Below are 26,177 nucleotides of genomic sequence, written 5' to 3' on the forward strand. Positions count from 1 at the left end.
CTTTAGAAGTATATATATTTCTCTTTTTAGACTGCAAAGATCATATTGAATTTCCTGTCTATGCTGTCTCTCTAGAATACGTGTTCTTTTCAACTTACAGCCTTGTAAAACTGTAGACCCAAGCATCTAAGGCAATGGGACACAATGTCCCACTGGCTGTTTCCTTTTCGTCTCTACTTTGCACTGTCCTTCCTAACACTATGAATGTGAATTATAAAGCACTGTTGGAAATCAGTTTGGGATCTCAGATCATTTTAGACCTATGCAATAAGAAACAGATAATCAGACATTTTAACTTAATATACTATTAACAGCAGCATCAGGCTCCTTTTCCGTATCGTGTGAATTAGCCCAGTTTTTCAGGTACTTGTTTTACTGTAACTTTAATAAGCAGCTGCATAAACACATATATATGTATTCACATGTATAAATAATCAAAATACTTTTGTAGTTAGAAGCTCCTGTAAATCTGTCCTGTCTCATCATTTTCTTACTTTGAGACTGCAGAGCAGCTCCAGGTAAACCACAGTCCTAATTAGGCCCAGTCAGAAGTTTTCATCCAGAGCTATGTAACACCAAGAAAAAAATATGTTACACAGAATTGTTTGCAAGATTTCTATTGATCTCATTGAATCATTTGTGAAATTAGAAAAACCTAGCAACTTTTCTAGGAAGACTTTTCTAGAAAGGCTTTTAAAATTATTTAAAAATACTGTGTAATGTTTAAATGGTTAAAACCCAAATCAGTGCTTTTAATGGTTATATTTCTCATTCAACACATTTTTTCTTAGTTGTTGAAAATTTCAAAACCACTGTTTTGATGCAGACTGTTCATTCTCTCACCACTATTACCAAAGAAACAATTTATCAGTATTTGTCCCTCTCTTCATTGTCTTTTTTTCAAAGCCACAGTGGCATTTCTTCAGCTACTGTGTTCTTTCCTTCTCCAACCTTTTTCACTTTGGAATGACCCTTTGCTTTTTATTACTCTCCACAGCTTCTTTAGTACCCTTCACAGCTGAAAGAAGGGAGATGGCAGAGGGACTGCTTGAACAGCTGAATCTATAGATTGGAATGTGTTGCTTGAAAAGTTTGAAAGCGATTGGGTATGTGTGAGAGAAGGAGAGAAGAGCAGAATGCCAATGGTGGGGAAGGAGGCTGAAAAGCTTCATTAGTGCAGCAGGAGAAAAAGCCTGAAAATCAATAAGCATAGAAAATACGGAGAAAGCAGGAGAGTGGAAGGAAGTAGGATGGCATTTCAGTGCAGTGATCCCCAAAGGTTATGTCTTATTGATTCACCACAAAGGAGGGGCTTACAGCACTCCTGATCATCTAGTCTTGCTCCCTGCTACTGTGGGTGACTTCTGTACAGGAATTCACCACTGCAGTGAACACTCCAGACCACCATCCTTCCCGCTCATTGCTAGCTTTCCCAAATTTTGGAAGAATACACATCAAGTATATTGTATAAATTTATTATAGAAAACTGATACAAAATTTGATTTTAAATAACCCAGACTGTTGATAAACCAGTCTCAGCAACTGTTCTGGTGTACACTGCCTGTGCAACCTCCATTTTTCTACTTCTCTTACTTTGCTATCCCTCCTACTTTATTTCTGTGTGACCTTTGCAGTTTTAACAGCTATGGTCTCATCAGCAGTAGTTGCTATATATTCAAAAGAATCTTTGAGAATCCTGAGACCTGGCTGGTTATATAAAATCGTGTATTTTAGTCCCAGAGTCTCAGTTTAAGTAAGTGTTTCAGCATGCAAAAATTCTTTAACGGCAAGAATTTATGGATGTATATTAGTACCATCTAGTGTCAGTAAGAGTTACAGCACTTAGTAGATTTTCACAGGAAATGCCAGTTTTGACTTCAATAACCAGGATCCTTCAGCAGGAAGTTAGGTGTGGTCTGTAGAGGAGAATTTAGGGAAAAAAAAAAAAAAGGAAAAGACATGATGGAATTTTAGCTGCAGCCTTCCTTGGTGCCATTCCAAACCCACATAAGTGCAAGATTCTTCACTGGTAATGAATTTTTAATTGTTTCCTGCAATATTAAAACAGGATTATGCCTTTTTTTCTCCCCCTCCTCTAGTTAACAATAAAATGTAACAGGATTCTACTGCAGGACCACTTTCAGGTTGCTAATTAACCCTTTGCTGCTCCTAGTCAGTGCAGCTTCCAGCAGCAGTTCGTTACAGACCGTCCATGGTGGAATGCACCAGGTGCATTTGCCTGCAATGGAAGAGCATGTTCATAGGGAGACCTGCAGGAGTTGGGATGCATGTGGGTGTCTGTGTAGGTATAAATGACTATGTGCATAGGGTGGGAAAGGAGGAGAAAGCATTGTGTTGCTGTTTATTTAGCATGCCTCAGAAATATGCATTTGTTGCAGCTGTGCTGGAGTATGTGTATTTAGCAGACAGTAAAACAGGATCATGCCGATTATATTTAACTATTGTATCATTTTAATTTGATAATTGTTTCTGGGCATATTTTCTTACTCGGAAGTTGTTACTTTTTTATTGCATTTGTTGAATTTTTAATGTGCTTACTTGAGAAGAAAATTCTTGGGCTATGTCTGAGATCCCATTTATTATTTCAGATCAAAGTATTTATATCAGGAATATTTTCCACCTTTTTTTTTTTTTAACTGGACACATTTAGAAGAGATCTTTCTGTTCTTGTTTGTTGAAATTGTGAAAAACATATATATATAACTGTATATAGATTCAGATGTAAAAGACCTAAGTGCAGTATGTAACGATTTAAAGAGCATTTTTGTTTAATTCAGCAATTCTTCCAGTGCACAATGTGTTGCCAGGCAGGAGATCTGAATGCAGGTGCTTATACCTGAATCTTGTTTCCTGAGCTGGCAGCTCTGCAAAGGCTACATATTTGTACCTGAAGAGAAGGAGCATCTCACATTGCTTTCAACTGATCTGTCTGGCCTTACATGGCAGTAGTGGGTTCTAGGAGTCATTTCTGGCCCTGTAGCTAGAGGGAGGATTAATCCAAGGTGCAGCTTTCAGGACTATAAGGAGGTGAATTGTCTGGAGTCTCACGTCTCAACACCAAACTAGAAACATTTCAGAACTGTTGATTCCTCACACTGAATGTGGTGTAAAAGATCTCCTACTTTATTCACTGGAACAGATACATTATCATTGATAAAGGCAAGATGTTACTGTACTGTATGTGACTTTTTTTTAATACAGTCTGTACAGTTGTCTATCATCACAAGCACTAAGTAAATTTTAAACTAAATGTTTTAAGAATTGGTACCTTCAAGACAACTCTGAGACCATTTTCAAAGGAAAATGGTTTGTCTTGAATAAAACAAAAAAAAATCCTTTTCATTGCAGCCTCCTCTTGGATAATAATTACTGAATAACAAGATGTCCTACAGAAAATTCTGTGAAGGTATATTGTAGCTATTTGTGTTGCTCTGATTTCTTTCTTTGTTTTTTATATTTTTAGCACTTTTTTATGAGAGAGGCTAAACAGTAATTAAGAGGTGCAGGATGAAAAGATGGCACAATCAGTGCTGGTACCACCAGGACCTGACAGCTTCCGCTATTTCACAAGAGAATCACTTGCAGCTATTGAGCAGCGTGTCAATGAAGAAAAAGCTAAGAAATCTAAACAAGAACGCAAAGATGATGATGATGAAGATGGCCCAAAGCCAAATAGCGACTTGGAGGCAGGAAAGACACTGCCATTTATCTATGGCGACATACCTCCAGGAATGGTGTCTGAGCCCTTGGAAGACCTGGACCCATATTATATCAATAAAAAAGTGAGTGTGTTGTATATTTCTACCAGACTTTAAAAATACTAAAATACAAGGAACCCTCTCACAGATATAGTATTTCCAGTATTTTGGACCCATTTTTTACATATAATACATTCCCCCAGCAGCTGCTTTCATTGGCAGAAATCTCCATTGTAAGAACAGAAGTTAGTAATTAAAGTTACTAACTGATCTGTGGGTAGACATGCATTTAGGTTTATTTTATTATACTTGGCATTTTATTAAAGCTTTTAACTTTCAGTATTTTACACGCAAGAGAACTGAAGAAGTAGCAGAGGGGTTATCTTTAGAATTATTATTTTATTAACTGCCATACTACAGACTTGAAAGGAACAGATCTTCGCTATGAAGCCCATCTCAAAGGTAGCTAGACACTTCCCTAGCTTTCTCCACTGTTACGTGGAAAGCCTAGGTTGCTTTCTCTTGTTGCTGGGAATAATAGGGAAGTAGATAAAGGCATTTCTCAGGATATGCTGAAGATCATTCTCTTCCATTTTATACTCTGCAGAGGTATGATATATATCTGACTTAGTCTGGGTGAAAAATTTTTCATATCCAGTTTAATATTATTCTGTGACTGTTATAAAAGAGGAGGTGTTTAAAAGTTGGACATAAATAGGGAGGAGGTAGGAATTCCTCTTGGAGTGTTGACAGAATGTTATGTAATTTTGAAATTATTTTATACAGTTTAAAAAAAACAAAACCAACCACTTATTTTTGTTTAAAGTAACAGCAAAAATTGTTGTGACCAAGAATAAAAGTGCTGAACTTAAGACTTTTGACCAGATGGCCTTGGCTTTCCTCCAGAATTCCAGTCCCTCAGGTTTTGGCATCATATGTATCGCACCCTCACTATTCTGCCAGTAAAGAAGAAATTACTGATATTTTATTTATTTATCTGTCTTCATAAATTTTTTCTTGTGCTTTCTTTTCTTTCCTGAGCAAATTAAATGGCAAATTAAAAAACCAAAACAAAACCCAACAAACCAAACCAAAAAAAACAAAAGAGCATGAAAGCAAAAAAATACTTTAAAGGAAAAGGATGAAAACCCCCAAGAATTGCTAGGAGTCAAACTTGAACTAAGTAATAATACCAATATTTGTGTACATATCCTGCAGGAATTAGGGCTATGCCTCATCACTATTATATTGAAACAATAACAATACAGGCATCCCATGATAAATGGGCAGCTTAAAAAAAATCAGTTATACCTTAAATGTCCATTGCAGAATTTCTGACACTGAATTCATGACATGGAGAATCATGAGTTAAATTTGAAAACAAGGTTTCCAATTACATACTGTGTTCTCTTCCCTTTTACTCAAGTGATTTACCCAGTTGAAGTCTGGATGTAAGGCAAATGGAATGTGGGTCAAAGTACTGATCCCTTTCCATCTTTCTTTCCGAGTTCTGTACAAATCCAAATTCAGTAGTAAAAATCTAAATTCAGTGCTGGGAATTCTAAAGTTAGCACATGTATTATCATGCTTTGAAAAATGGAAAGCAATTCTGAAATTGACTGTGGACATGAAGTAAAATCCTGCTGAATTGCATGTTCCTGACTGAGAAATGCTCAGCTGTTGTCTTGATCTTTTCCAAAAGCATAGTGGTTTCTAGTAGGAGATACAAGACTATATCCAAATAGCCAAACTATATATGCATTGCAGTCATAATATTTATTTTTCTTGGTGTTTGAATATCTTTGAACATCCTTGTTTAGGTCAGCTCCATTTTAATTTTTTTATATGTCTTGATGAGTCAGCATTGCACAAGTGATGCTTCATCAGATGTTTTGTCAGATTAAAAGGAACAGAAAACATATGGAAAACTCTGATTTGAGGGCATATTTACTTGAACTCCTGGAAGAATAGTAACAGAGTTGAAAAGCAATGGTAGCAAAGCGTACCTTACAGACCAATCCTTTCTCCTCTACAATAAAGGACATGGCATACAATAAAGTATGGCTTGAGAATCAAGCAAATATATTTGGTTTTGAAGTGCTGAAATTTATTATTTCAGTCAGGGGGAGGCATTGTGTTTTCAGGATTTCAGCTGCTGTATTTAGCATACCTGCTCAGAATGTAGAACGTATCTTTACAAATGCTGCCCTCTGGTTCCAGCTGAGGCAAATCATGGCTACTGGCTGTGCTCCAGGTTTGCATGGCTTATGTTCCCTTGGGCTTTTTAGGGCTGCCACAGTGCTAGCTAGATCCACTTACGTTCAGCGAGCATGAACTTTCACCCATGTGTAGAAAACAGAGATGACAGAAATAGATAGGAATTTCCACAAATGCATGTAAATCTAATTTTAAAACTTACTCATTGATAAATTCTTCTGATTTCCCAGCTCTAAAGAAAAATATTAAATCCAGTAATGCTATTTTAAACATTGGTAGTACTCATAACTTATTGCTGAAACTGAGGACACTGAAAATATATGAACTGTTGAATTCTGTATTAGGTAAAAGTAAAGCATGGTATAAGAAAAATAGAATTGCAGGTATGAAATTCACAAGAAATAGCTGAAAAGAGAAGCAGTGTGTTCAAGTACAGCAGAAACTCAGTGCATTAGTGTTATTTTGAAAAACTGGTTATTGAACACTCAATTTGTTTATTTTCATGAGACCACTCTTGAAATTTAGATCACTGTAGTACTATTGTCTTAGTACTTTGATGTGATAATTAATGCTGGTTATTTGATTTGGGGAATGTTGAAGCTTTAATGGCTCTCACTGCAATTATAGTGATTTGGCTGGACTCTAAAATGTGTGAACTGGACAAGGGGATTGTGATCCTGGGGGAGGTGCAAATGGAAGAAGAGTTTGACCAAATATGATTAATGATGAAATTAAAATGATTCTGGGTTTGAACTTGTAACTTGTTTGTAACTTGATTATCTTTTAAATACTATTTTTCATTCTGTTTCTTTTTCCAGACCTTTATAGTATTGAATAAAGGGAAGGCAATATTCCGATTCAGTGCCACCTCTGCCCTGTACATGTTAACTCCTTTCAACCCTCTTAGAAAAATAGCTATTAAGATTTTGGTACATTCATATCCTTTTCAAGTGGTTAGTCTAAAACTTTAGTAAATGAGATGTTACTTAGTATTTAAATGATTCTCTGGCATGTGTCCCAGGATTAATATGATCTATAACGCTCTGTCCCTCTTCTCTCTATTATTTCTGTCTTCTGTTCTTTTTCTGATTCACTTTTTACATTTATTTTCATTGCTGGATCTTAATATAGTAATATCAGAAACCAGACAACCAGTCATGGTCCTATACATTTTTTTCTTGTGTCTTTTTTTCTTCCACCACCTGCTTTAGATTTTTTTTTCCCTCCTATTTTTCCTGTAATCATCACATCTTTTTTCATTTTCCCCATCCCCCATGTTTTTCATAAACTGCAGATACAGTGCTCAAAATATTTCCAGTTCTTAACTGACACTGTGTTAAAAATCAAATCTTTGATCCCAGGTTTCTGCTTGCACAAATATTTAGTGAAAATACGGTTTCATTATTCTTTTTCATTTTCTGATTCAGATCACAGTTGCAGAAGGATAGGTTGATAAAAGAGCTTAGGTTTCTTGTTTTATTATTATACATTCTCCATGCTATATGTATCTTATCTATTTTCTTCCTGGATCATTATTGCATTATGCACTTGTAATCCTGTAGATGTTTTAATTCCAGTCTTCAAGTAGGTCATGAGATTTCCATATTGCAGGTAGGTATTTGCAAAGCTAAATGATCATGATGACTTATCTATTATTTTGTTTTTTTTCAGTGTTTTGATAGCTGACTGTAGTAGGCATCCCACTGCTCTGATCCCAGATGCTGTTATGAGCAATCAGGACATTGACTTCAGCAAGTCTACTTACTTGAGGAACAAATGCAGATGTTTGCACAATTAGATTTTACAAGTCTTAACATAAGCACACTGGAAGTAGTTTTGTGTGTAGCATTGCATATAGTGATCCTAAGATAATGTAGAATGAATAATGAAAGGATTTTTTTTTCATTCTTGGTATGATGGAAGTCTGGTAATTGCAATGGTTGTGTTGAATGTTGTTATCTATGGCTAGCTTGAAAATAACTTCAGAATCAATCATGACACTACATAACCTATTTTGTATCTTGCTACAGGTGCTACTACATGCGATTATTTGTCAGTTACATGACACTCGTGAGCATGTTATAGAACATTATTACATGGAATAATGGAAAATCATGGGACTGAGATGGTGATGAAGAGCTAGATTGATTGAAGTCAGAATGTTAGAAAACATTTAAAATTGTGGGAAAATATATTCAAGTTATTTCTCCACTGATGAAAGAATAGTGAGGATTTGCAACTCTGAGAGGATGTTAAATCAAGAGGATTTTGAAAGCCTATGAAAAGCCCAGGATTGTGAAACACTCTCATAAGATGTTACCTATTATGTTTTTAGAAATACCTTTCATTCTCTTCTGCTCTATTCATGTATGAATTACATAGTGAGAAGCTAGATTATGAGTAATGGATGTGAAATATATTTACTGAGCAGAAAACCTGAAGAATTGATGAACGTGAAGCCACGATTGTTTGACAGTTCAAAAGGCAGAGGTAGTTACTGTCTCTTGAAGTTTTTTCAGTTGATGTAGACATGCAAAGAGGGAAACCTCACAGTACTTCCCACCCCATTATACTCGGATTTCTATTTAGGAGCACCATGTGAACCTAGTTACAGAAGCTGAAGCTCTTCTCAAAATCGAGTATTGTCCTCTTTCTAGTTTTAGGTGATGGTGCCATCATGTGGTCATTTGGGGCATCATCCTTGTGGTTTTCATTTGGTGTTCATTGCCATTTTCTACAAAGAATGTCATCAGTCCTGAAAGGTTTTAGATCCAGAACAGTTCTGTTAAAATCAATGAAATATTTTTGTACCTGTTTCGGAATGGTTGGCTTTTTTTGACTATGCCTTCCCCTCCAGTAACATTCATATTTCAAAACCTATATAAAACAATATTTTTCTCCCTAAAATTTCCCTATGCTCTCTCCTACTATGTGATAACTAGCTTTCAAAATATGTACTATAGTAAGCAAAAATGTTGATACATGCCAAATTCTATGGTGAAACATAAAATTAGAAAGGTGAAGAAAATTTATTTTTCACTAGGTTGTATGCATGCAATAGATCAGATTTGTCTAGATCATCCAAAACAAATTCTTTCTGTGTTATTCCTCTAAACTGGAAGCTGCTACTTCAAGCTTTCATGTTTTTATTCAGAATAAAAAAAAAACATCTAAGGTCTTAAAATTAAGGGCTGGGGGTTTTATATGTATTTCAGTTTTTGTTTTTTTAATTATGTGATTGTTCTCTTTTAGCTATAAAGCAGTGACTGTGAAATCTTTAACATATTTACAGCTTTTTTTTGAGTGGTACCAGAGCAGTGGAGGGATAAATAGCTCCCGATACTGGAAATTTGCCAAAGCAGTGTTATTTGATACTCTTTTAATGAGATTTTCTGGCTTACATTCCTTAACTCTTTACCTACATTATTCAGCATGCTTATCATGTGCACTATTTTGACCAACTGTGTATTTATGACCATGAGTAACCCTCCAGACTGGACAAAGAATGTAGAGTAAGTTAAATGGATTTTCTTTGAATAATATTCAGTACTCTGAAATAAACTGCTGTAGATGATTTTGTATTAGGATGGCATCCACTGGCAGCAGCTACTTTGTTGGGATATCCTTTCAACAGCTATTCTGATGCTACTTTCTAATTTGTAGTATTAAATACATATATTTTACACCACTTGCCTCATTACAAGTTGTTCAGTGTCCATCCTCTGTTTGCAGTACTAGATGGGGAATGTAAGACGACAAGCTAGTCTTCTGACCAAGCAAAAAATAGATTATAAATATTTTCCAAGGCATTTGACGTTATATCCATGCAAAAATGTGGAGAAATACACTCTTCCATCTCTCCTGCAATAACCATTGCAGATAAAAGGATTGTCTAATGGATGCCTGTGTTCACCATAGTGCAGCCTTCCTTCACCAAAGACAATCTAACAACGGAAAGCTTGTATGAAAAATAAGCTATTAGAAAAGTGTTTAGGTGGTTGGCTGATCTTGCTATAGGAAGAGAAAAGGTCAAATACGCCAACAACTTGATGCTGGTATACATTTGGTGCATGTTTTGTGATAGTTCCAAGGCTGTAGTCCAAGTGTGAAACAGTTCTTCATGGTGCTTCATTTTTTTTGCAATAGCATATTATGCTTCTGCTTCTTCTTCATTCCTAACTGCTTTGGATGATATGTAACTGTTTAATCTTTAGTGATCAAAAGTGAAATCACAGGAGGTTGGAGTCAGTGGAGGCATTCTCATTTTGAGTTCAGTATGAACGTGTATGTATTCAGGATGTCTAGCATATAGTAAATATTCATGAGTAAAGATAGCTAGCCTGAATATTTCTTCATATCATCATATTGTGCCATTTAGATATGCAACAGAAGTCCCCTGTTGAGCTAAGTTGTGCAGGAAAGAAAATTTTCAGAAATTTATCTGAAAAAATTTTGGAAAACTGATTTCAGGATGACTCAAATCTGAAAACCAGTTCAAGCAATTTTACCTGGATTCTTTGCTATTAAAAATATAAATTAAACACAATTTCAAGATGACCTAATTTAGAGATAGAAAATTGAAATTATTCAGAATGCCAGAATTAAGTAATTTTACATTTCAACTAGAGTTTTTTGTCAAAGTGAGTAGCTGAATTTTATTGGCAGTTGTAAATATTTCTGGTTGTTCTGCACAGGATTTTGCATTTGAAAACACTTGTTTAATTCCAGTACCATGCCTGTCTTGCTGAAGGTGAAGTACTTGGTACACCTACTCTGTAACCAAGTCAGTGAGGACTGATGACGGTGTATTCCCAGCTCATGGTACTAAGCAGTACTTCAGCATAAAAATAACACTGAAGAAATACCTTTGTAGTCTGGAAGCAACTTCTGAAATCCTAATTTCTGTAACCCATCTGTATATTTTAACATGGATTCAGACTGGACATACACATGGGGAACAATAAACAACTGGGAATTTTGCAACTGTTTTTTTTTGGTGTAGATTATAGAATGTGAACTTAAGCTATGGGTTGTCATTTAGTCTTTCAATAATCAATTCATTCCTCCTTCCTTATGGTACAAATTCTGCAGATGATTAAATTTGCTTGTAACTTCCATTAAATTCTTATGTCACTTAAAGAGAAGAAAATGAGAATAAAGCAACTTGAGAGCAAAATATGTAAAGTTAATGCCTGTGTTTCTATAAACTCTGTCTTGCATATTTTCCTCAGATACACTTTCACTGGAATTTATACCTTTGAATCACTTATTAAAATTCTTGCAAGGGGCTTCTGTCTAGAAGATTTTACATTTCTTCGAGACCCATGGAACTGGCTAGATTTCACTGTCATTACATTTGCGTAAGTCTTCTACCTTTTTTTTTTTATAGAAAAAAATGTTCCTGCTAGCATGAAATTAGTGACTAAAAATTGCCTCATATTTTGTCAGCCAGAACATTTGGAGCCTGGACTTCCTGCGGTTTCAATATGTTTCTTCTACCTCTTTTACACATTTTAGTATTTCTAACTAACCATGTGCTGCAGAGGCCAGTATAGTGTGCCAGCCCATTAGGATTGTGAATGCCATCAGCCTGAACTGTTCACATCCTGTCTCCTTTCTGCATACCAGAATAAAAGGAATCCTTTTGACTTCCTGCTATAAGATGATGAAATTTCAAACGTCAAGTTAATTTGGCTAATTTTTATTAAAATTAATTTAAATTTGTGGTCAGAAGCATATTTATAACACAGGCAAAATACAGTGAACGGTGAAGAGGTCTTTATCAAAGACCCAAGCACTTAGGATAAAATCTGCCTCAATTCTGAGTAACTGTGATTTAATCCTACAGGTATGTAACAGAATTTGTAAACCTAGGCAATGTTTCAGCTCTTCGAACTTTCAGAGTATTGAGAGCTTTGAAAACTATTTCTGTAATTCCAGGTAAGAAGTAGTTGGTGTAAGGTGTTAGGCCCCTCATATCTCCAACTGTTATTTGTGTGCTGTCATTGTGTTTGTGTGTGAACTCCCCTATTACAGATATGTGACAGAGTTTGTGGACCTGGGCAATGTCTCAGCGTTGAGAACATTCAGAGTTCTCCGAGCTTTGAAAACAATATCAGTCATTCCAGGTGAGAGCTAGGTTAAACACTGAGGCTGACTTTTGTTCTGCAAAGGCTATACTCATGTTTTTAAAGCATAAGCCTTGTTTGCTACACATTTTTAACAAAAAATGCAGGAATCAAGGCATGTAATTTTACTTAAACTGATTCTTGCTTGTATTAGTGGTATTTTTCTCTCTCAAAAAAAAAAATCAGCCTTTGAGTTTAACAAATTCTTGCATGAGATATTTGCAGTAAACAGCCTATGTGATTTGCATCTGATGACATCAAGCTTTCCTGTACATGTTTTAAATGTCAATTTTAAGCTTTCATATTGATGCAAATTTTATCATTTATTGCAGGCACTTGATATAGCAACTTAATTCAGTTTTAAGTCATGTATGAAAAATTAAAGGATAGCATGGGCCATGCATGGGGTATTGTTTTAAAGATGTCTTTCTTCTCCAAACCATCACCCCTCTTATATTGTAAGATTATTGTTATATCATTCAAATATGCACTTACAATGTCTTTATAATGGGTTTACTAACGCAGAATATTTAAAAGGTTCATTTAAGAAAGGTTTGGGCAAGAAGCATCAGCAAAAGCAAATGATGCTTTTCTACATAGGGTTGAGATATAGCATGAATAAGAAAATCACTTATTTTGGCATAAACAATGTGTTTGGTATTACCTACTTTTTATTTCTGTACACTGTAAAATAAGCATAAACTTACAGCTTTTCATTCATCTTCACAAGTAGTAAGGCTTTTCATGAAAGTTATTGTATCACAAAATATTCAACTCAGTTGTCATTTTGCATGAAATCTTTATCTTGTCAGGAAATACCACATTATATACATTTTTTTGGGGGGGGGTTGGTGTGGTGTGGTTTTTTTTTGTTTTTTGGTTGGTTGGTTGGTTTTTGTTTTGTTTTGTTTTGGTGTTTTGTATCTGCTTAATGCCATAATAAAATTCTTTTCTCTTTGCAGGCTTGAAGACAATTGTGGGCGCCCTAATTCAGTCTGTGAAGAAGCTCTCAGATGTTATGATCCTGACTGTATTTTGTCTGAGTGTGTTTGCACTAATAGGTCTGCAGCTGTTCATGGGCAACTTGAGGAATAAATGCCTGCAGTGGCCTCCAGACAATTCTACTTTTGAAACAACTGTTATTTCCTACTTTAATAGTTCTATAGGTGAAAATGGCACGTTTATTAATATGACAATGACAACATTTAACTGGGATGAATACATCGAAGACAAAAGTAAGAGTTAATTATATCACCTACTGCATTGATTTTCTGTAAGTTTTTTTTAACAGAAACAAAAGCATCAATATCTTTTCATTGCATTTTAAATGGTGTAATCTGTCCAAAAGACATAAAAGTGCTTATTTTGTATAGCAAAGAAAAGAACAGTCATAACATAGTTTAACATACTTACAGTATTGTACTGGGTACCAAAATATCTTTTTACCTTTTACTGAATATGACTTTCAGAGTAAAAACACATTGCAGCACAAAGCAGAAATTTCTGTGCTAGCTTCGAGCCTCCTGATATAGTGTGACTGTCCTGATGTGGGATCTGAAATCATATAGCTACATTTGTGCAAGATAATATCCAATATCATAAATCCCCATTTGAACATCAGTTAGCTCATGAATCCTGCTATAGCATGTAAATGCAGCTGCATTGCTTCTTCTGGAACTTGGTCTTCACACCACACTCCCATGCACAGCACAGACATGCCTTTATGAGAATACTAGTGATTTATCCCATGCTTCTTACTCTAGTAAAATAAGAACTATATTCCATATTATGTATCTTTTACATTGTTTCTTATCTGTGGAAAATCAAGAAATAATCATTTTGGTCTCCTATGTTACCTCATAATACAGTATTTTCACCATTTTAGGTAGTTCACGTCATTAATGTTTTAAAAGAAATTTTTTTTAAATATACTGAAAGTATCTATAGTAGATTGCTAATCTGTCATTCATAATAGTACATTGCTTCAGAATCTCCTATTTATTCAGTACTTCCTATTTATTTTACTGTAATTAGGGTTTTAACTTCATAATTAGGCATGATCTTAGTTTTTTTCTAAAGGCTGCATAAGTCTTGTAACTAATATCTGTACCACTGAAAGTTAGGGAACCTCAGTTTGACAGCTAAATGCTTTTGGATTCAAGTCTCATTGCCTTACAATCTTTTAATATACTTAGCATCTCAGCATACTTCTAGTATCATAGAAATGTCATCTTGGAAATTTTGGTTGATAACATATTCTTAAAAATATCTGAAAACAGATTCCACTCCCTTTTAGCTGCTTCTGGTACTACAGCATACAAATAGAAAGATTTTTCTAAATATCTGACCTAAATTTTCCTGATTTCAGATTGACTATATTACTGCTTCTCCTGTGGATTTAGAAATAAGATAATCATAGACTGTATTAGTTTTTATAATACTTTAAAACCATTATCTTCTTTATTTCTGGTCTTTTCTAAATCAGGCAATCCTATTTTGTTTTGCATTTTCTCTACATCTTTTCGCCTTTTTTTTTCCTCTTCTGGAATCTTTCCAATTTGTCTGGGATTTTGGGTAGTTTTTGTTATTGTCCATGTTTGTTTGGGTTTTTTAATTAGATTCTCAAATTGTACTTTACTCCTCTAGCAAAGGTACAAATTAGAAGTAATTACCTTATGTGCCATATATGAAACATTTCTATTAAAACATCTCAAAATTGCAAAATTTTTGTATCAGCACTGTATTGTTGATTCACAGCCAATTTGTGGTTTGTGACAGTCACTGCATCTTTTTGCACAGTAGTGGCTGTGGCCAGATCCTGTCTGTTTTGCATTTACGTATTTTATTTTGCCTTGTCAGTTGTTGCATTTTCTTCTTGTCTCTGTTGAAATAAATCCAATTGCTTTTGGACCAGCCTGTCAGTTTGTAAAGGTCATTCTGAAATTCAATCATCTTCTCTCCTAGCTTGATGTCTTCAGAATACTTGATGCATTTTTTTCTATTATTTCATGTCTTGAGTTGGTAGTGAAACTTGTCATGGAAACTGTGTATAGCACAGAGCCCTGGAGGATCTTCAGAAAGATGCCCTTATGAACTGACATTGAGCCACTGGCAACTGCCCTCCAAGAATCTTTTTTCAAGTATTTTGTGATGATTCCAGCCAGAACATATGTCCTTCATTTGCTTATGAAAGTGTACGACTTGTACGTGTGACTGTTGTCCTGTTATTAATTTGGCAGGAGACAGGAATAGTTTTAATACATGGCATATTTTTTACAAACACATATTAGCTATTTTTATTACTTTATCATCTTTCTATTGAAAAATTCATTATTTAAATGTTTTCTAAAATAGTGGGCTAAGGGCTGAGTTGACTGGATGGTTTAGCTGGATCCTCTGCTTACCAGAGGAGGAACTGTGTCACATAAAAATATGAATTAGGCCTACAGACAATTTTTAAAATCCAGCTTGTAGCCTATCTGCATCTTTATGCTTTTTAAGTAGGGCTTAGATCTCTCACAGAGTTTGACTATATGAGTTCCAGAATGTCTGAGAATCCACTGTTTTCTTATCTGATACCCAAGAATGTATTGCAGATGCCTAAATTATGCACATAATCTCTCTCTCTCTTTAAAATAAGCAGATTTTATGCTGTCTCTATGGTATACTGGTGGTGACAGAGTAGAAGCAGTCAATAGGAACTGGTTGCAATTCCCTGCTTGTCTCTTTAGCATTAGCCCTCAGTTAGTTCATGCCAGCTAAGCTAGTCTATGCCAGCTGGCAGTGAATCTCAAGGAACCATCTGCTTCCTGGGAACAGCCAGAACATACCTAATTCTGGCAACGTTAGCTTAATATGCCACCTGACCCAAAAATCTCCACTAGAGATTCCCATTTTACCCCAAGAATCCCAAACTGGGAATTGGTGGCAAATTGGTTTTCCCTTACTTCCTCAAAGCAGAACAAAGAAAAGAATATGCCAGAGGCTTTTAAGACTTCCATCTCTTTAAATCATATTTTACCTCATTTTAATAGTTAGCCTATTAACAAAATATATGTAGGCACTTCAAGTACATTCCTCTGCTACAGAATTTTGTTTAGTAAATTTTTGTAATGTACAATAAAAGCTTGGTTTCTTCCTCAGCTGCTCAAATCAAGATTCAGGTAGCAATTTCTTGTGCATGTTGCATTATCTTTCCATGCTGAAAAAATGTCAGTACTTTTTGAAGTAATATTTTGATATAATAGCAAGTAATTAATAGTTATAAATGAATAAAACTAAATGGCATATATCAAAATGCATGAACAAAGGCAGGGTATCAGCCTCATCTTTTGTCTTGTTTTCCTGATATTTGTTCACTCATTTGCTGACATACATAATTTGGTATTCTACCTATTGTATTTTAGTCATTTGGGTAAGTTACTGAGAATTAGCTGTACAACTACCTTGCTATTTTCTAAAGAAAGGCCAACTTCAAGATGCCGTAGGAAGTCATTTTCCTATCAAAACAGTATTTTCCATACTTTTTTCTTTCCTAATCATTATATATTGAGGTTAAACTGTTTTTTAGCTATGCTTAGTTCTTTATAGTGTTAAAGGTGTTAAAGTCTATATCATTGCTCAATTTTCATTATGTATAAATGATGTCTTTCTCATCACCTTTTTTTTTTTCTTTGGTTTTGGTTTGTTTTTTTTTTTTTTTTTTTTTTTTTTTCTTTTTAAAAACAGGTCATTTCTACTTCTTGGAAGGCCAAAATGATGCTTTGCTGTGTGGCAATAGCTCAGATGCAGGGTAAGAAAACCATCGTCATTTTTCATTATGCATCAAGAAAAAACAGCTACTTAGAATAGCTCAGGTGGTCAACTCTAGTATCAGCTGTACCAGAGAGTTGCTAATTAATGACATTTTTCAGTTGAAGCTAGACTGAGATACAGCTATCAACTATGTGGTTTGAGTTTACACTTTTGAAGCACTTTTGTCAGCATCTTAGGCTAATTTTGTAAAGGTAACCACATGAATGCTACGTGCATGAATGTTGCTGCCAGCTTGCTGGTATCTGTTTATCATGAGCCATGCTAGTTAACATTCTTTTATCCTAGTGGAGATGTGTTGAAATGACAAATTGTGGGGAAGGGTAGACAACTATTAGTTATTTATTGAAACATTGAAATGTCATTAGGAAATTGAATTAAAAATTGAAAAGCAATAAGATGTGTAGTTTTCTTTTAGATATTTAGAATAAAATTTTACTTGTTCATAATTTCATTACCAAATGGTACTCCTGAACAATTTTGTGATTTACTATAGCATATCGTAATTTAGAGTAGTTGTTAAAAATAGCATTTCCTCTTCTTTTGTAGTCAATGTCCAGAAGGATATATATGTGTGAAAGCTGGTAGAAACCCCAACTATGGCTACACAAGTTTTGATACATTCAGTTGGGCATTCTTGTCACTGTTTCGATTGATGACTCAGGACTTTTGGGAGAATCTTTACCAGCTGGTGAGGACTTACTAAAATAAACAGCACCATCACCAATACCATTACTACATAGTACTTGTATAGTTATTTTCATTCACATGTCCCTAAGGCATTTAGGACAGAAATCATCTTTTATTTCATATATATAAGCGGTCTAAAACAAAAGGGCTCTTGTTAATGATTTAGGTTCCCAAGAAATAGCAGCTATTTCATTAAGGTGGTTGAGCATTATGTTTTCTTTTCGCAAATGAGTAAATGAACTTAAGTTGTTAAAGTTTCTGAGCCAGACATGCTCTAAATAGATGCTAGCTAAATTGGTCTGCAGTCTAGTACAAGTATATTGTCATTGAAAAGGTTAAATCTTGTCCCTGAACTACACATATCCTTAACCCGAAGGACAGTGATGGTGTACAGCATGACATTTTGTATACCACACTGTCTCTGTGGCATTGTAGTTTGGGACTGATGAAACAAGAAGGTAAGATGTTGGTTAGTGGCCCCACTACTGTTAGATTTAAAGCTATAATATAAAGATGTAAAGTGGGGACAGCAACTAATACAGATTCTCACTGGTAGATGTTCTGAGGTATCCAAGCTACAGAATGTTATTTACCTTGGCCATACCAGACACAAAACTTGGATTTTTGCACTTGTAGCCAGGATATAGTACTATTTATAGATGGAAAAAATAACTAAATAACCTTGTTATAACATAAAGCAATCTTATAATGTATTTCTAGACCATAAGACAGATGCAACAGTATTTAAAAGTTTGCTAAAAATGTGCATTGTCTCTTTTCCTCCAGACACTGCGTGCTGCTGGGAAAACATACATGATATTTTTTGTTTTGGTCATTTTCCTGGGTTCTTTCTACCTGATTAACTTGATCTTGGCTGTGGTTGCCATGGCCTATGAAGAACAGAATCAAGCAACCATGGAGGAAGCAGAACAGAAAGAAGCAGAATTTCAGCAAATGCTGGAACAACTGAAAAAGCAACAGGAGGAAGCTCAGGTATCCCTGTAAAGTAGAATTCCTTCTTCCATTAGTAATTGTGATCAAATGTGTTATGTCCACATATAAGAATACTTATTCCCCTACTCCTAGCAATTTATTACCTTCAGTCTTACAAATCCCTTCACTTTGCAAGCAATCATTAGAGTTTTCCATTGCTCCGTTTCTGCTGGCTTGAGTGAACCTGTTAATTTATGGCAAAAATTACAACCACTAAGCTAAAATATTGGATTATTAAATTGGAGATGGAAATTAACATTTTACTGAGCCCTTGAACAAGTTGCTCAGAGTGCTTGTGGGACCACCACCCTTGGACATAATAAAAAAACGTTGGAACATGGTCCTGGGAAACCTGCTTTAAGTGACCCTGTCTGTGCTGGGGAGTTGGACATGATGACCTCCAGAGGTTCCTTTCCAAAATCAGCCATTCTGTGATTCTGTGAAATGGAGATGGAGATGTGGGGAAAAAAGCCCCAGGAATTCTGCTTATTTAAATAACAGAAGCAAATCTATTATAGGGAGAAATATTTTGCTTCAGCAACATTTGGCTTTTTCTGCTCCTTCCCCAGCTCTCACAGCAAAAAGCCACAGTGTTCCAATTTTAAAGAAAACTAGAAAAAATGGAGAAACTGGAGAAAACGCTTCTGTGGTACAGGCATCGTGATTGCATACTGCTTTGAAATTCCTTTTCATTTTTTGAAGACTCTGAGATCTATAATAGGATAATTGATAATGTCTGCTTGGCATGTGGCCACATAGAGCAGAAGCTGAACTATGTCTTCCATGTAAGCACATGACTAGTCAGCAATAGGAGTTTCTTGTTTGGTTAGTTAGTTGGTATCTGGGAATTTTTTACCAAAACTTGTAAATAAATGTTAATCAAGTGCTCCACAAATGTCTGAAACTTCAAAAAGCGACAGGTCTCTAATGGCCTGCAGTTTAACTCAAATTGCTGATTGTGATTTGCAAAACTGAGATTAAGAATGTTACACCAGGCCTTTAATAGACTAGACAGTATTCAAAATCCACTAAAATGGTGTAAGCAAGTGTAGCTTCCTGTAATTGTCATTTTTTTCTGTTCAAGCCTTGATTCCTTACTTTTACATAGTAATTCATGTGAAAAACCCATTACAACATATTGCTCCAATGTAAAACAGATATTTGTTAACTTGATTCTTTGACAGCAGTTTTCCCTTGGGTTGCTCTAACTCATGGCTTATGGAGCAGTGGCAAATTATGGGTCCTGTGGTATTTCACAAATTCTACCTATGGTATGCTGGGTTTAATAAAGTGGGATCATTGCTTTTATTTCAAAATCATTATTTTTTTTTAAGAATGGCAATAAATTTAAAATAGTGTATGTTTGTATAAATATTGTAAATTGCATATGTGCTTGTACGTATAGGCAGCAGCAGCAGCTGCAGCAGCTGACTCAAGAGATTATAGTGGAGTAGGTGGAATAGGTGGATTCTCCGAAAGTTCTTCAGAGGCATCAAAACTGAGCTCAAAAAGTGCTAAAGAGAGAAGGAATAGAAGAAAGAAAAAAAAGCAGAAAGAACAATCTGAAGGCGAGGAGAAGGACGGGGAAGAATTTCACAAATCTGAATCAGAGGACAGCATCAAAAGGAAAGGTTTCCGATTTTCCATTGAGGGGAATAGACTGACATACGAAAAGAGATTCTCTTCCCCACACCAGGTACCATAGTATTATTACCTCTTAAACACCTTCGTTTTCTACTCATCATATAAACAAAACCTTGTAAAGTAGTTTGGTCAATTCTTGCAAGAGATTTCACAGGTTCTTTAATGTCTTAAGTCAAGTATGACCCAGTTAATACTTGCAGACAAAGATGAAACTGTAAGGATTTGAGAGATTTTGGTTTTATTCTGAGTTTATGTGTAAAAAAAAAATCAAAACAACATATATTAATTAAAACCAATTTCTCAATGAAAACAGACCTATCTCCCCATCAAGATCAGTGTATTCAGTATGATCAGTGGCTTCAAAATTTGGTGCAAACATACAATGAAATTTAATAGTTTACATGAGAAAAGTATTAAAATTTGAGATATAAAAAGTGCAGTAGTAATTGCATAAATGTTCATGTGAAATTTGACAAATTGATGTGAGACCATTAATCATGTTATCTTAAAGGTGGAACTATGTGTGGCAATGTGTCCTTGCATGTGTTCTCCTACACTGAAACACCAGTGACTCAGAGTGCCATCTGCATCTCCCATCCAGACATTCATTTAATTTGATAGTTTCATGTCATCCCTTCTACAATTTTCAGAGCTCCTCTTCATTTGCCCACCTCCAACTCTCCCGTCAGCACTTCACGTGCAGATCTCACATCCATCCTGTTTTTCTGCCCCTTTGTGTGCCTCAATATGCTTCTTCCTTTTATCATCACCTCCTTGATTCTCCCTCGTCTTTGACTTCCTTTCACCCTCTTTTTAGTCACTATTGCTAAACTCATTCATTCCTTTTTAATCCTTTTCTATTAGAGTGTCTAGAAAGCCTGTTTTGTCCCTAAATAGATCATGAACGCTCATATTCTCTTCATATATCACTTTCTCCAACTCCCATTCTCAAAGAAGCTCAGATCTCTTCTGAGGTCTTAATTTATTTTTTTTTAATATTTTTTTTCCTAAGAACTGTTCTCCTTAGATCAGACTATGGTGGGAATAAAATTTTTCTAGCTTCCTATTTCTGCCAAGTTAACTCCTCCTTCTACTTCTTAACATACTTCCTTTTTTTACTAGTACTGCATCCTTCTCTCCTCCACCACCCCCCACCCTTGGTCTGCCATCTTTTTACATTGCTGTCTAACCTCTGTAATATTTCATTGCTGAATTTATTTAGTTCATGGTTCATTCTGCTCCATATACAGATTTTCACACCTATATCCATTGGCTTTGTTGAAGACCCATGTGATCCTTTAGGTGCATATCCTTGCTTGTGTTGTCATTCAAACTGTAGCCTTATTCAGCTGCAGCTCAATACATCTATCGTGTAAGAAATGAAGCATTCCTCATACAACTTGCTTCTCTTTTACCTTTTCATCTCCAAGTTTATTTGCAGCTGTTTACTATGACAGTCTAGCAATCACTTCCCCTCTGTTTTCCCAACTCTAGTGCTTTTCACAACTCTCAACTTTTCACTCTAGATTCTAGCTGCTAATCAAAAATACCACTCACCAGTTCTTAATAACCTTTTCCTAGACAAAACTCAGGTTTATATCTCATCTTTGACTTTTTCCTTGACATTTCATTTGCCTTCAGTGTCCTTGAACTGTTATGTTCTCTTGAAAACTTACTCTTCCTAACATTCATAGTTTCATTTCCTATCAATTCTCCTGATTTAGTTGTGCTTTAGAAGATTCTTTTTTCCCTTTGGCAGTTTTCTAAGGGATTTCCACAAGGCCTTTTGCTCATTCCCTTCTCTCCCCCTATTTTTTTATTTATTTTTTTTTTTACTCTACTTTGGACCCACAACTGTGAATCATTTTTTAACCTGGACCTCTTTCCATGTCACAGTTACTGCTGTATTCATCAAGAATGTGGTTGCAAGGCGCACTAACCTATCTCATTGCTTTACCTAATCTGCTAGTAAACATATCTACCTAAAGATATTTTTTAATACCATAAAACATACTGTGCCTAAAATTCCTCCCAACTCATCTTGTCTACTTAGAGTAAACAAGTCCCAGCTTTGACTGACCCATCCATAACCTCCTGTTAAATTTTCAAGCTAGTTTCTTTGAGCTCTTTCTGTTATGCTGCCCCTCATGCTTGGAAGAAGCTCCCATGAGTTTCCACAGAACACTTCATTGCTTTCCTCAAATCCCTCTTTAAAACTCTCTTTTACCATGCTGCCTACAGAAAGCTTGACAGGGAAGTGACTTCAGGTGAGCTAAGACCACTGTTTATCATATCCATCAATTTTGCCTCCTTGTATTCCCTCTCTTTTTGTATCCATCTGTTGTGTTACACTTAGATGATAAATTCTTTGCAGTGCCTTTTTGTTCTCCATTTTGCAGTACCTAGAACAATGGGGTTCAGGTCCATAAAGATAAGTTGCAGAAGAGAAACAAAGACACTGCTTTGTTATGTATCATCTCTGCTGTTCATAGAGGTCTTGGTTGAAATCAGGTGATAATCAAATCAAGAGGATCACTTGAATTAAAGTTAAGAACAGCTATAATTATATGCAATCTTAGAGCATTATTTTGACTCTTATCCTGAAAAGATCCTTTCATAACAGAACATTTACTTATGTGAGTAAACTGATGATTAGTGAGACTGCATAAAAAATTATAAAATTACAAGCGTAACTTTTCATATTCAGAATAGCTGAAACTTTAAAAATGAAATAAAACCTTATTGTGGCCTACTTGACTAGTATCTGAAAAAATATGGTTTTTAAAATTAGGCACTATTTGAGAGCTACCACTGTGTGCAGACTGAGCCATGGGAACTTTGCCTAAAATTTTATTTACTCAGCCTGACAGACTAATGCTAACCTGAGGTAAACAGTGTCTAGATTTGCTTCCTCAGTTTATGAACAGTTGGTAATAAACAAGCAGAATGGCAGAGGAAACAATTCTGTCAAGCAGTTTCTTTTACTCTAATTAAACCAATTGATTTCATATATCCAAAGTAGTAAAATAACTAGTCTTTGTCTGTCACTTATGTGCTCTTTGTTTACTACCCAAAAGGGAGTGTATTTGGGGGGGATGTGCCAGTTCATTTCTTTGTAGATAACCTTATCCTTTAAGACATATTAACACTGTGTTTTTTTCCTCTGTATGAAAACATTATATTTGAAAGGATTTTCATTGGATAATCATTGTTTTTATTTACCTGCAGTCTTTGCTGAGCATTCGAGGCTCCCTGTTTTCTCCAAGGCGCAACAGCAGAACAAGTCTTTTCAGCTTCAGAGGTCGAGCGAAGGATGTAGGATCAGAAAATGACTTTGCAGATGATGAGCACAGCACTTTCGAAGACAATGAGAGCAGAAGAGATTCTCTCTTTGTTCCTCATAAACATGGTGAACGACGCAACAGTAACATTAGTCAGGCCAGCAGGTCATCCAGGACAGTAGCTCCACTTCCAGCAAATGGGAAGATGCACAGCACTGTGGATTGCAATGGAGTAGTTTCTTTAGTCGGTGGGCCACCAGCTTTGACGTCACCTACTGGACAGCTTCTGCCAGAGGTGATGATTGATAAAGCAGCCACTGCTAGCAATGTAAGGAAGTCTGCAATAGTTTAGGCATGATGTCTTCTCCCTGTATTATCAGCCACTGTTTTAAAAAAAATGTAGTTACTTGGAAATGATTCCCATCCTGGCCAAGCTGTGAATGATCCTTTCATATATTCCAGTTATAAGCTAAAGTAAAAACTGAAGTTGCCTAGCTCTCATTACCTAAGTATGTGAAAATATATGCTAATTTACTGGGAATTAACAGAATAGCATAGTAAACCGTTGCATAAATTTTACATTACACCCATTGAGTCATTGTGCTAACTGAAGACTTAACTGGAAGGTTCTGTATTTGTGTATCAGGATATCAAAATGAAAAAAATATAAAAAATAATTCTGTATACTTAATGGAATATATTAAATGAGCATTCAACTTCACACTGACCACATTATTAAATATTTTCTTTCTTTTGTTTGAAAGCATGTGCTAGGAAATTGATAAGTTATTCTAAATTAAGAGTTACCTTAAGAAAATACTCTTTGTGCTTTTACTGCTAGCTGTGTGGGCTGTACTTTTCTGTGTTTAGAAAAAGACTGCCTAATTAGAAGGATATTTATGGCAGACCTCATTGACAAGCATTGTGGAACTTTTTATAGTCTAAAATCTTTTTTAATGTCTCAGCCCAGTTTCAGCAAAATACTTGAAAACATATTCTTTAAGCACAAAAGCAATACGTCCGATGTGTCCACCATTTGCTATATATAAAGTTAGGCATACATTAGGTTACTGCAAAACCGTGACATAAATGGAGCATGGTGCAGAAAAGCAGTGTTTTAAAATATTGTATTTCTATAATAATTTACAGTATTATTTTATCAGGCTATTTTATCAGTGTTTTATTTTCAGGGCACTACTACAGAAACTGATTTAAGAAAGAGACGGTCTAGTTCTTATCATGTTCCTATGGACTACTTAACAGATCCTAGTGCAAGGCAAAGAGCCATGAGTATAGCCAGCATGCTTACAAACACAATGGAAGGTACGTAACACAGAATTTTTGTATGACAATACCATGAAATGCTATAAAATATCTGATACATTAAGTAGCTGTGGCATTTTATGACAGCTGTTTAAGCCTAAAAGGTACAGGCAAATGAGATTTGTACACAGAGATTTGTACACTAGTATTTTTTTTTTTTTTCAAAGGCTGACCTATATGTTTGGAGAAGCAGACAAGCTTTCAAAGTACTAACAGGTTTGAGGAGGAAACAGCAGTCATTCCACACAGTTTCTCTAGATAAGTTATGTTTTGATGAAAAACCTCCTTTTAGATTACTGAAATGGCTGTGCTTCTTGCAGTGGAACAATCCCCTTCTGCCAGTTGAACAGACATGCTGTTTCACAAAGGAAGGATCACATTGTTCTTTCTGTAAGGGTAAACACAATGAATTTGAATTATGGAATTAAGCAACTAGTTGTAAGAAACGGCAAACGTTACTTTGAGGCTTCAATGACTATGCCAAAAATAACAAGTAGGAAGGTAATAATCAGAAGTTTTGCACATGTGGACCATAATGCTGTTTAAATAGTTGTCTGAGTTCAGGTTTGTTCTGACTGTTTATCTTTAAGGAGGAAACTTTTAAATATTCATTCTAGGTATAAAATCATACAAAGTTTTTGGTTGGAATGGACCAACTAGATCATTTAGCTCCAACCCCCCTTCCACAGCCAGGAACACTTTCCACTAGCTCAGGTTGCCCCAGGCCACATCCAGCCTGGCCTTGACCACTGCCAGGGTTGGGGCATCCACAACTTCTCTGAGCAACGGTTTCCAGTGTCTCACCAACCTCAGCATAAAGAATTTCTTCCTTATATCTAATCCAAATCTACCTTCTTTCAGTTTAAAATTGTTACCTCTCATACTATCCCTGTAATACCTGATAAAAAGTTCCTCGCTATCTTCTCTACAGTCCCCCTTTAAGTACTGGAAGGCAGCTCCAAGGTCTCCCCAGAGCTTTCTCTTCTCCAGGCTGAACATGCCCAACTCTCTCAGCGTGTCTTCATAATAGAGGTGCTCTGGCCCTCTGATCATGGCCCTCCTCTGGACCTGCTCTAACAAGTCTTTCCTATGGAGGGGACCCAAAAGCTGAATGCAGTATTCCAGATGGGGTCTCACCAGAGCAGAGTAGAGAGAAAGACTCACCTCCCTCAACCTGCTAGCTTCTTTTGATGCAGCCCAGAATGAGATTGACTTTCAGGGCTGCAAGTGCACACTGCCAGATCATATTCAGTTTTTTGTCCATCAATACTCCCAGGTCTTTCTCCACAGGGCTGCTCTCAGTCTACTCATTGCCCAGCCTGTATGCCACATTTTTAAGACAAATTTCTATTTTGCATCCTGTGTAGCAT

The 26,177-nt window shown here is 35.7% G+C and overlaps 1 protein-coding gene across 1 annotated transcript in view; it reads left to right on the forward strand.

The window, feature by feature from the left end:
• LOC134169720 (sodium channel protein type 2 subunit alpha) overlaps window positions 1-26,177 on the forward strand; it is a gene marked incomplete at its 3' end in the record, with an annotated part of 76,844 nt that overhangs the window by 17,635 nt on the left and 33,032 nt on the right. The window contains exons 2-13 of the mRNA XM_062630515.1: window positions 3,485-3,803; window positions 6,755-6,872; window positions 9,358-9,448; window positions 11,168-11,296; window positions 11,973-12,064; window positions 13,027-13,299; window positions 16,793-16,856; window positions 17,426-17,567; window positions 18,353-18,559; window positions 19,965-20,255; window positions 23,432-23,812; window positions 24,675-24,807. Coding sequence (XP_062486499.1) covers window positions 3,537-3,803; window positions 6,755-6,872; window positions 9,358-9,448; window positions 11,168-11,296; window positions 11,973-12,064; window positions 13,027-13,299; window positions 16,793-16,856; window positions 17,426-17,567; window positions 18,353-18,559; window positions 19,965-20,255; window positions 23,432-23,812; window positions 24,675-24,807 — 2,188 coding nt within the window. The remainder of the gene's footprint in view (window positions 1-3,484; window positions 3,804-6,754; window positions 6,873-9,357; window positions 9,449-11,167; window positions 11,297-11,972; window positions 12,065-13,026; window positions 13,300-16,792; window positions 16,857-17,425; window positions 17,568-18,352; window positions 18,560-19,964; window positions 20,256-23,431; window positions 23,813-24,674; window positions 24,808-26,177) is intronic.

The sequence above is a fragment of the Pezoporus occidentalis genome, unplaced genomic scaffold (genome assembly GCF_034315485.1).
Source record: "Pezoporus occidentalis ecotype Australia unplaced genomic scaffold, CSIRO_AGI_Poc_V1 ctg354, whole genome shotgun sequence".
Taxonomy (NCBI): Eukaryota; Metazoa; Chordata; class Aves; order Psittaciformes; family Psittacidae; genus Pezoporus; species Pezoporus occidentalis.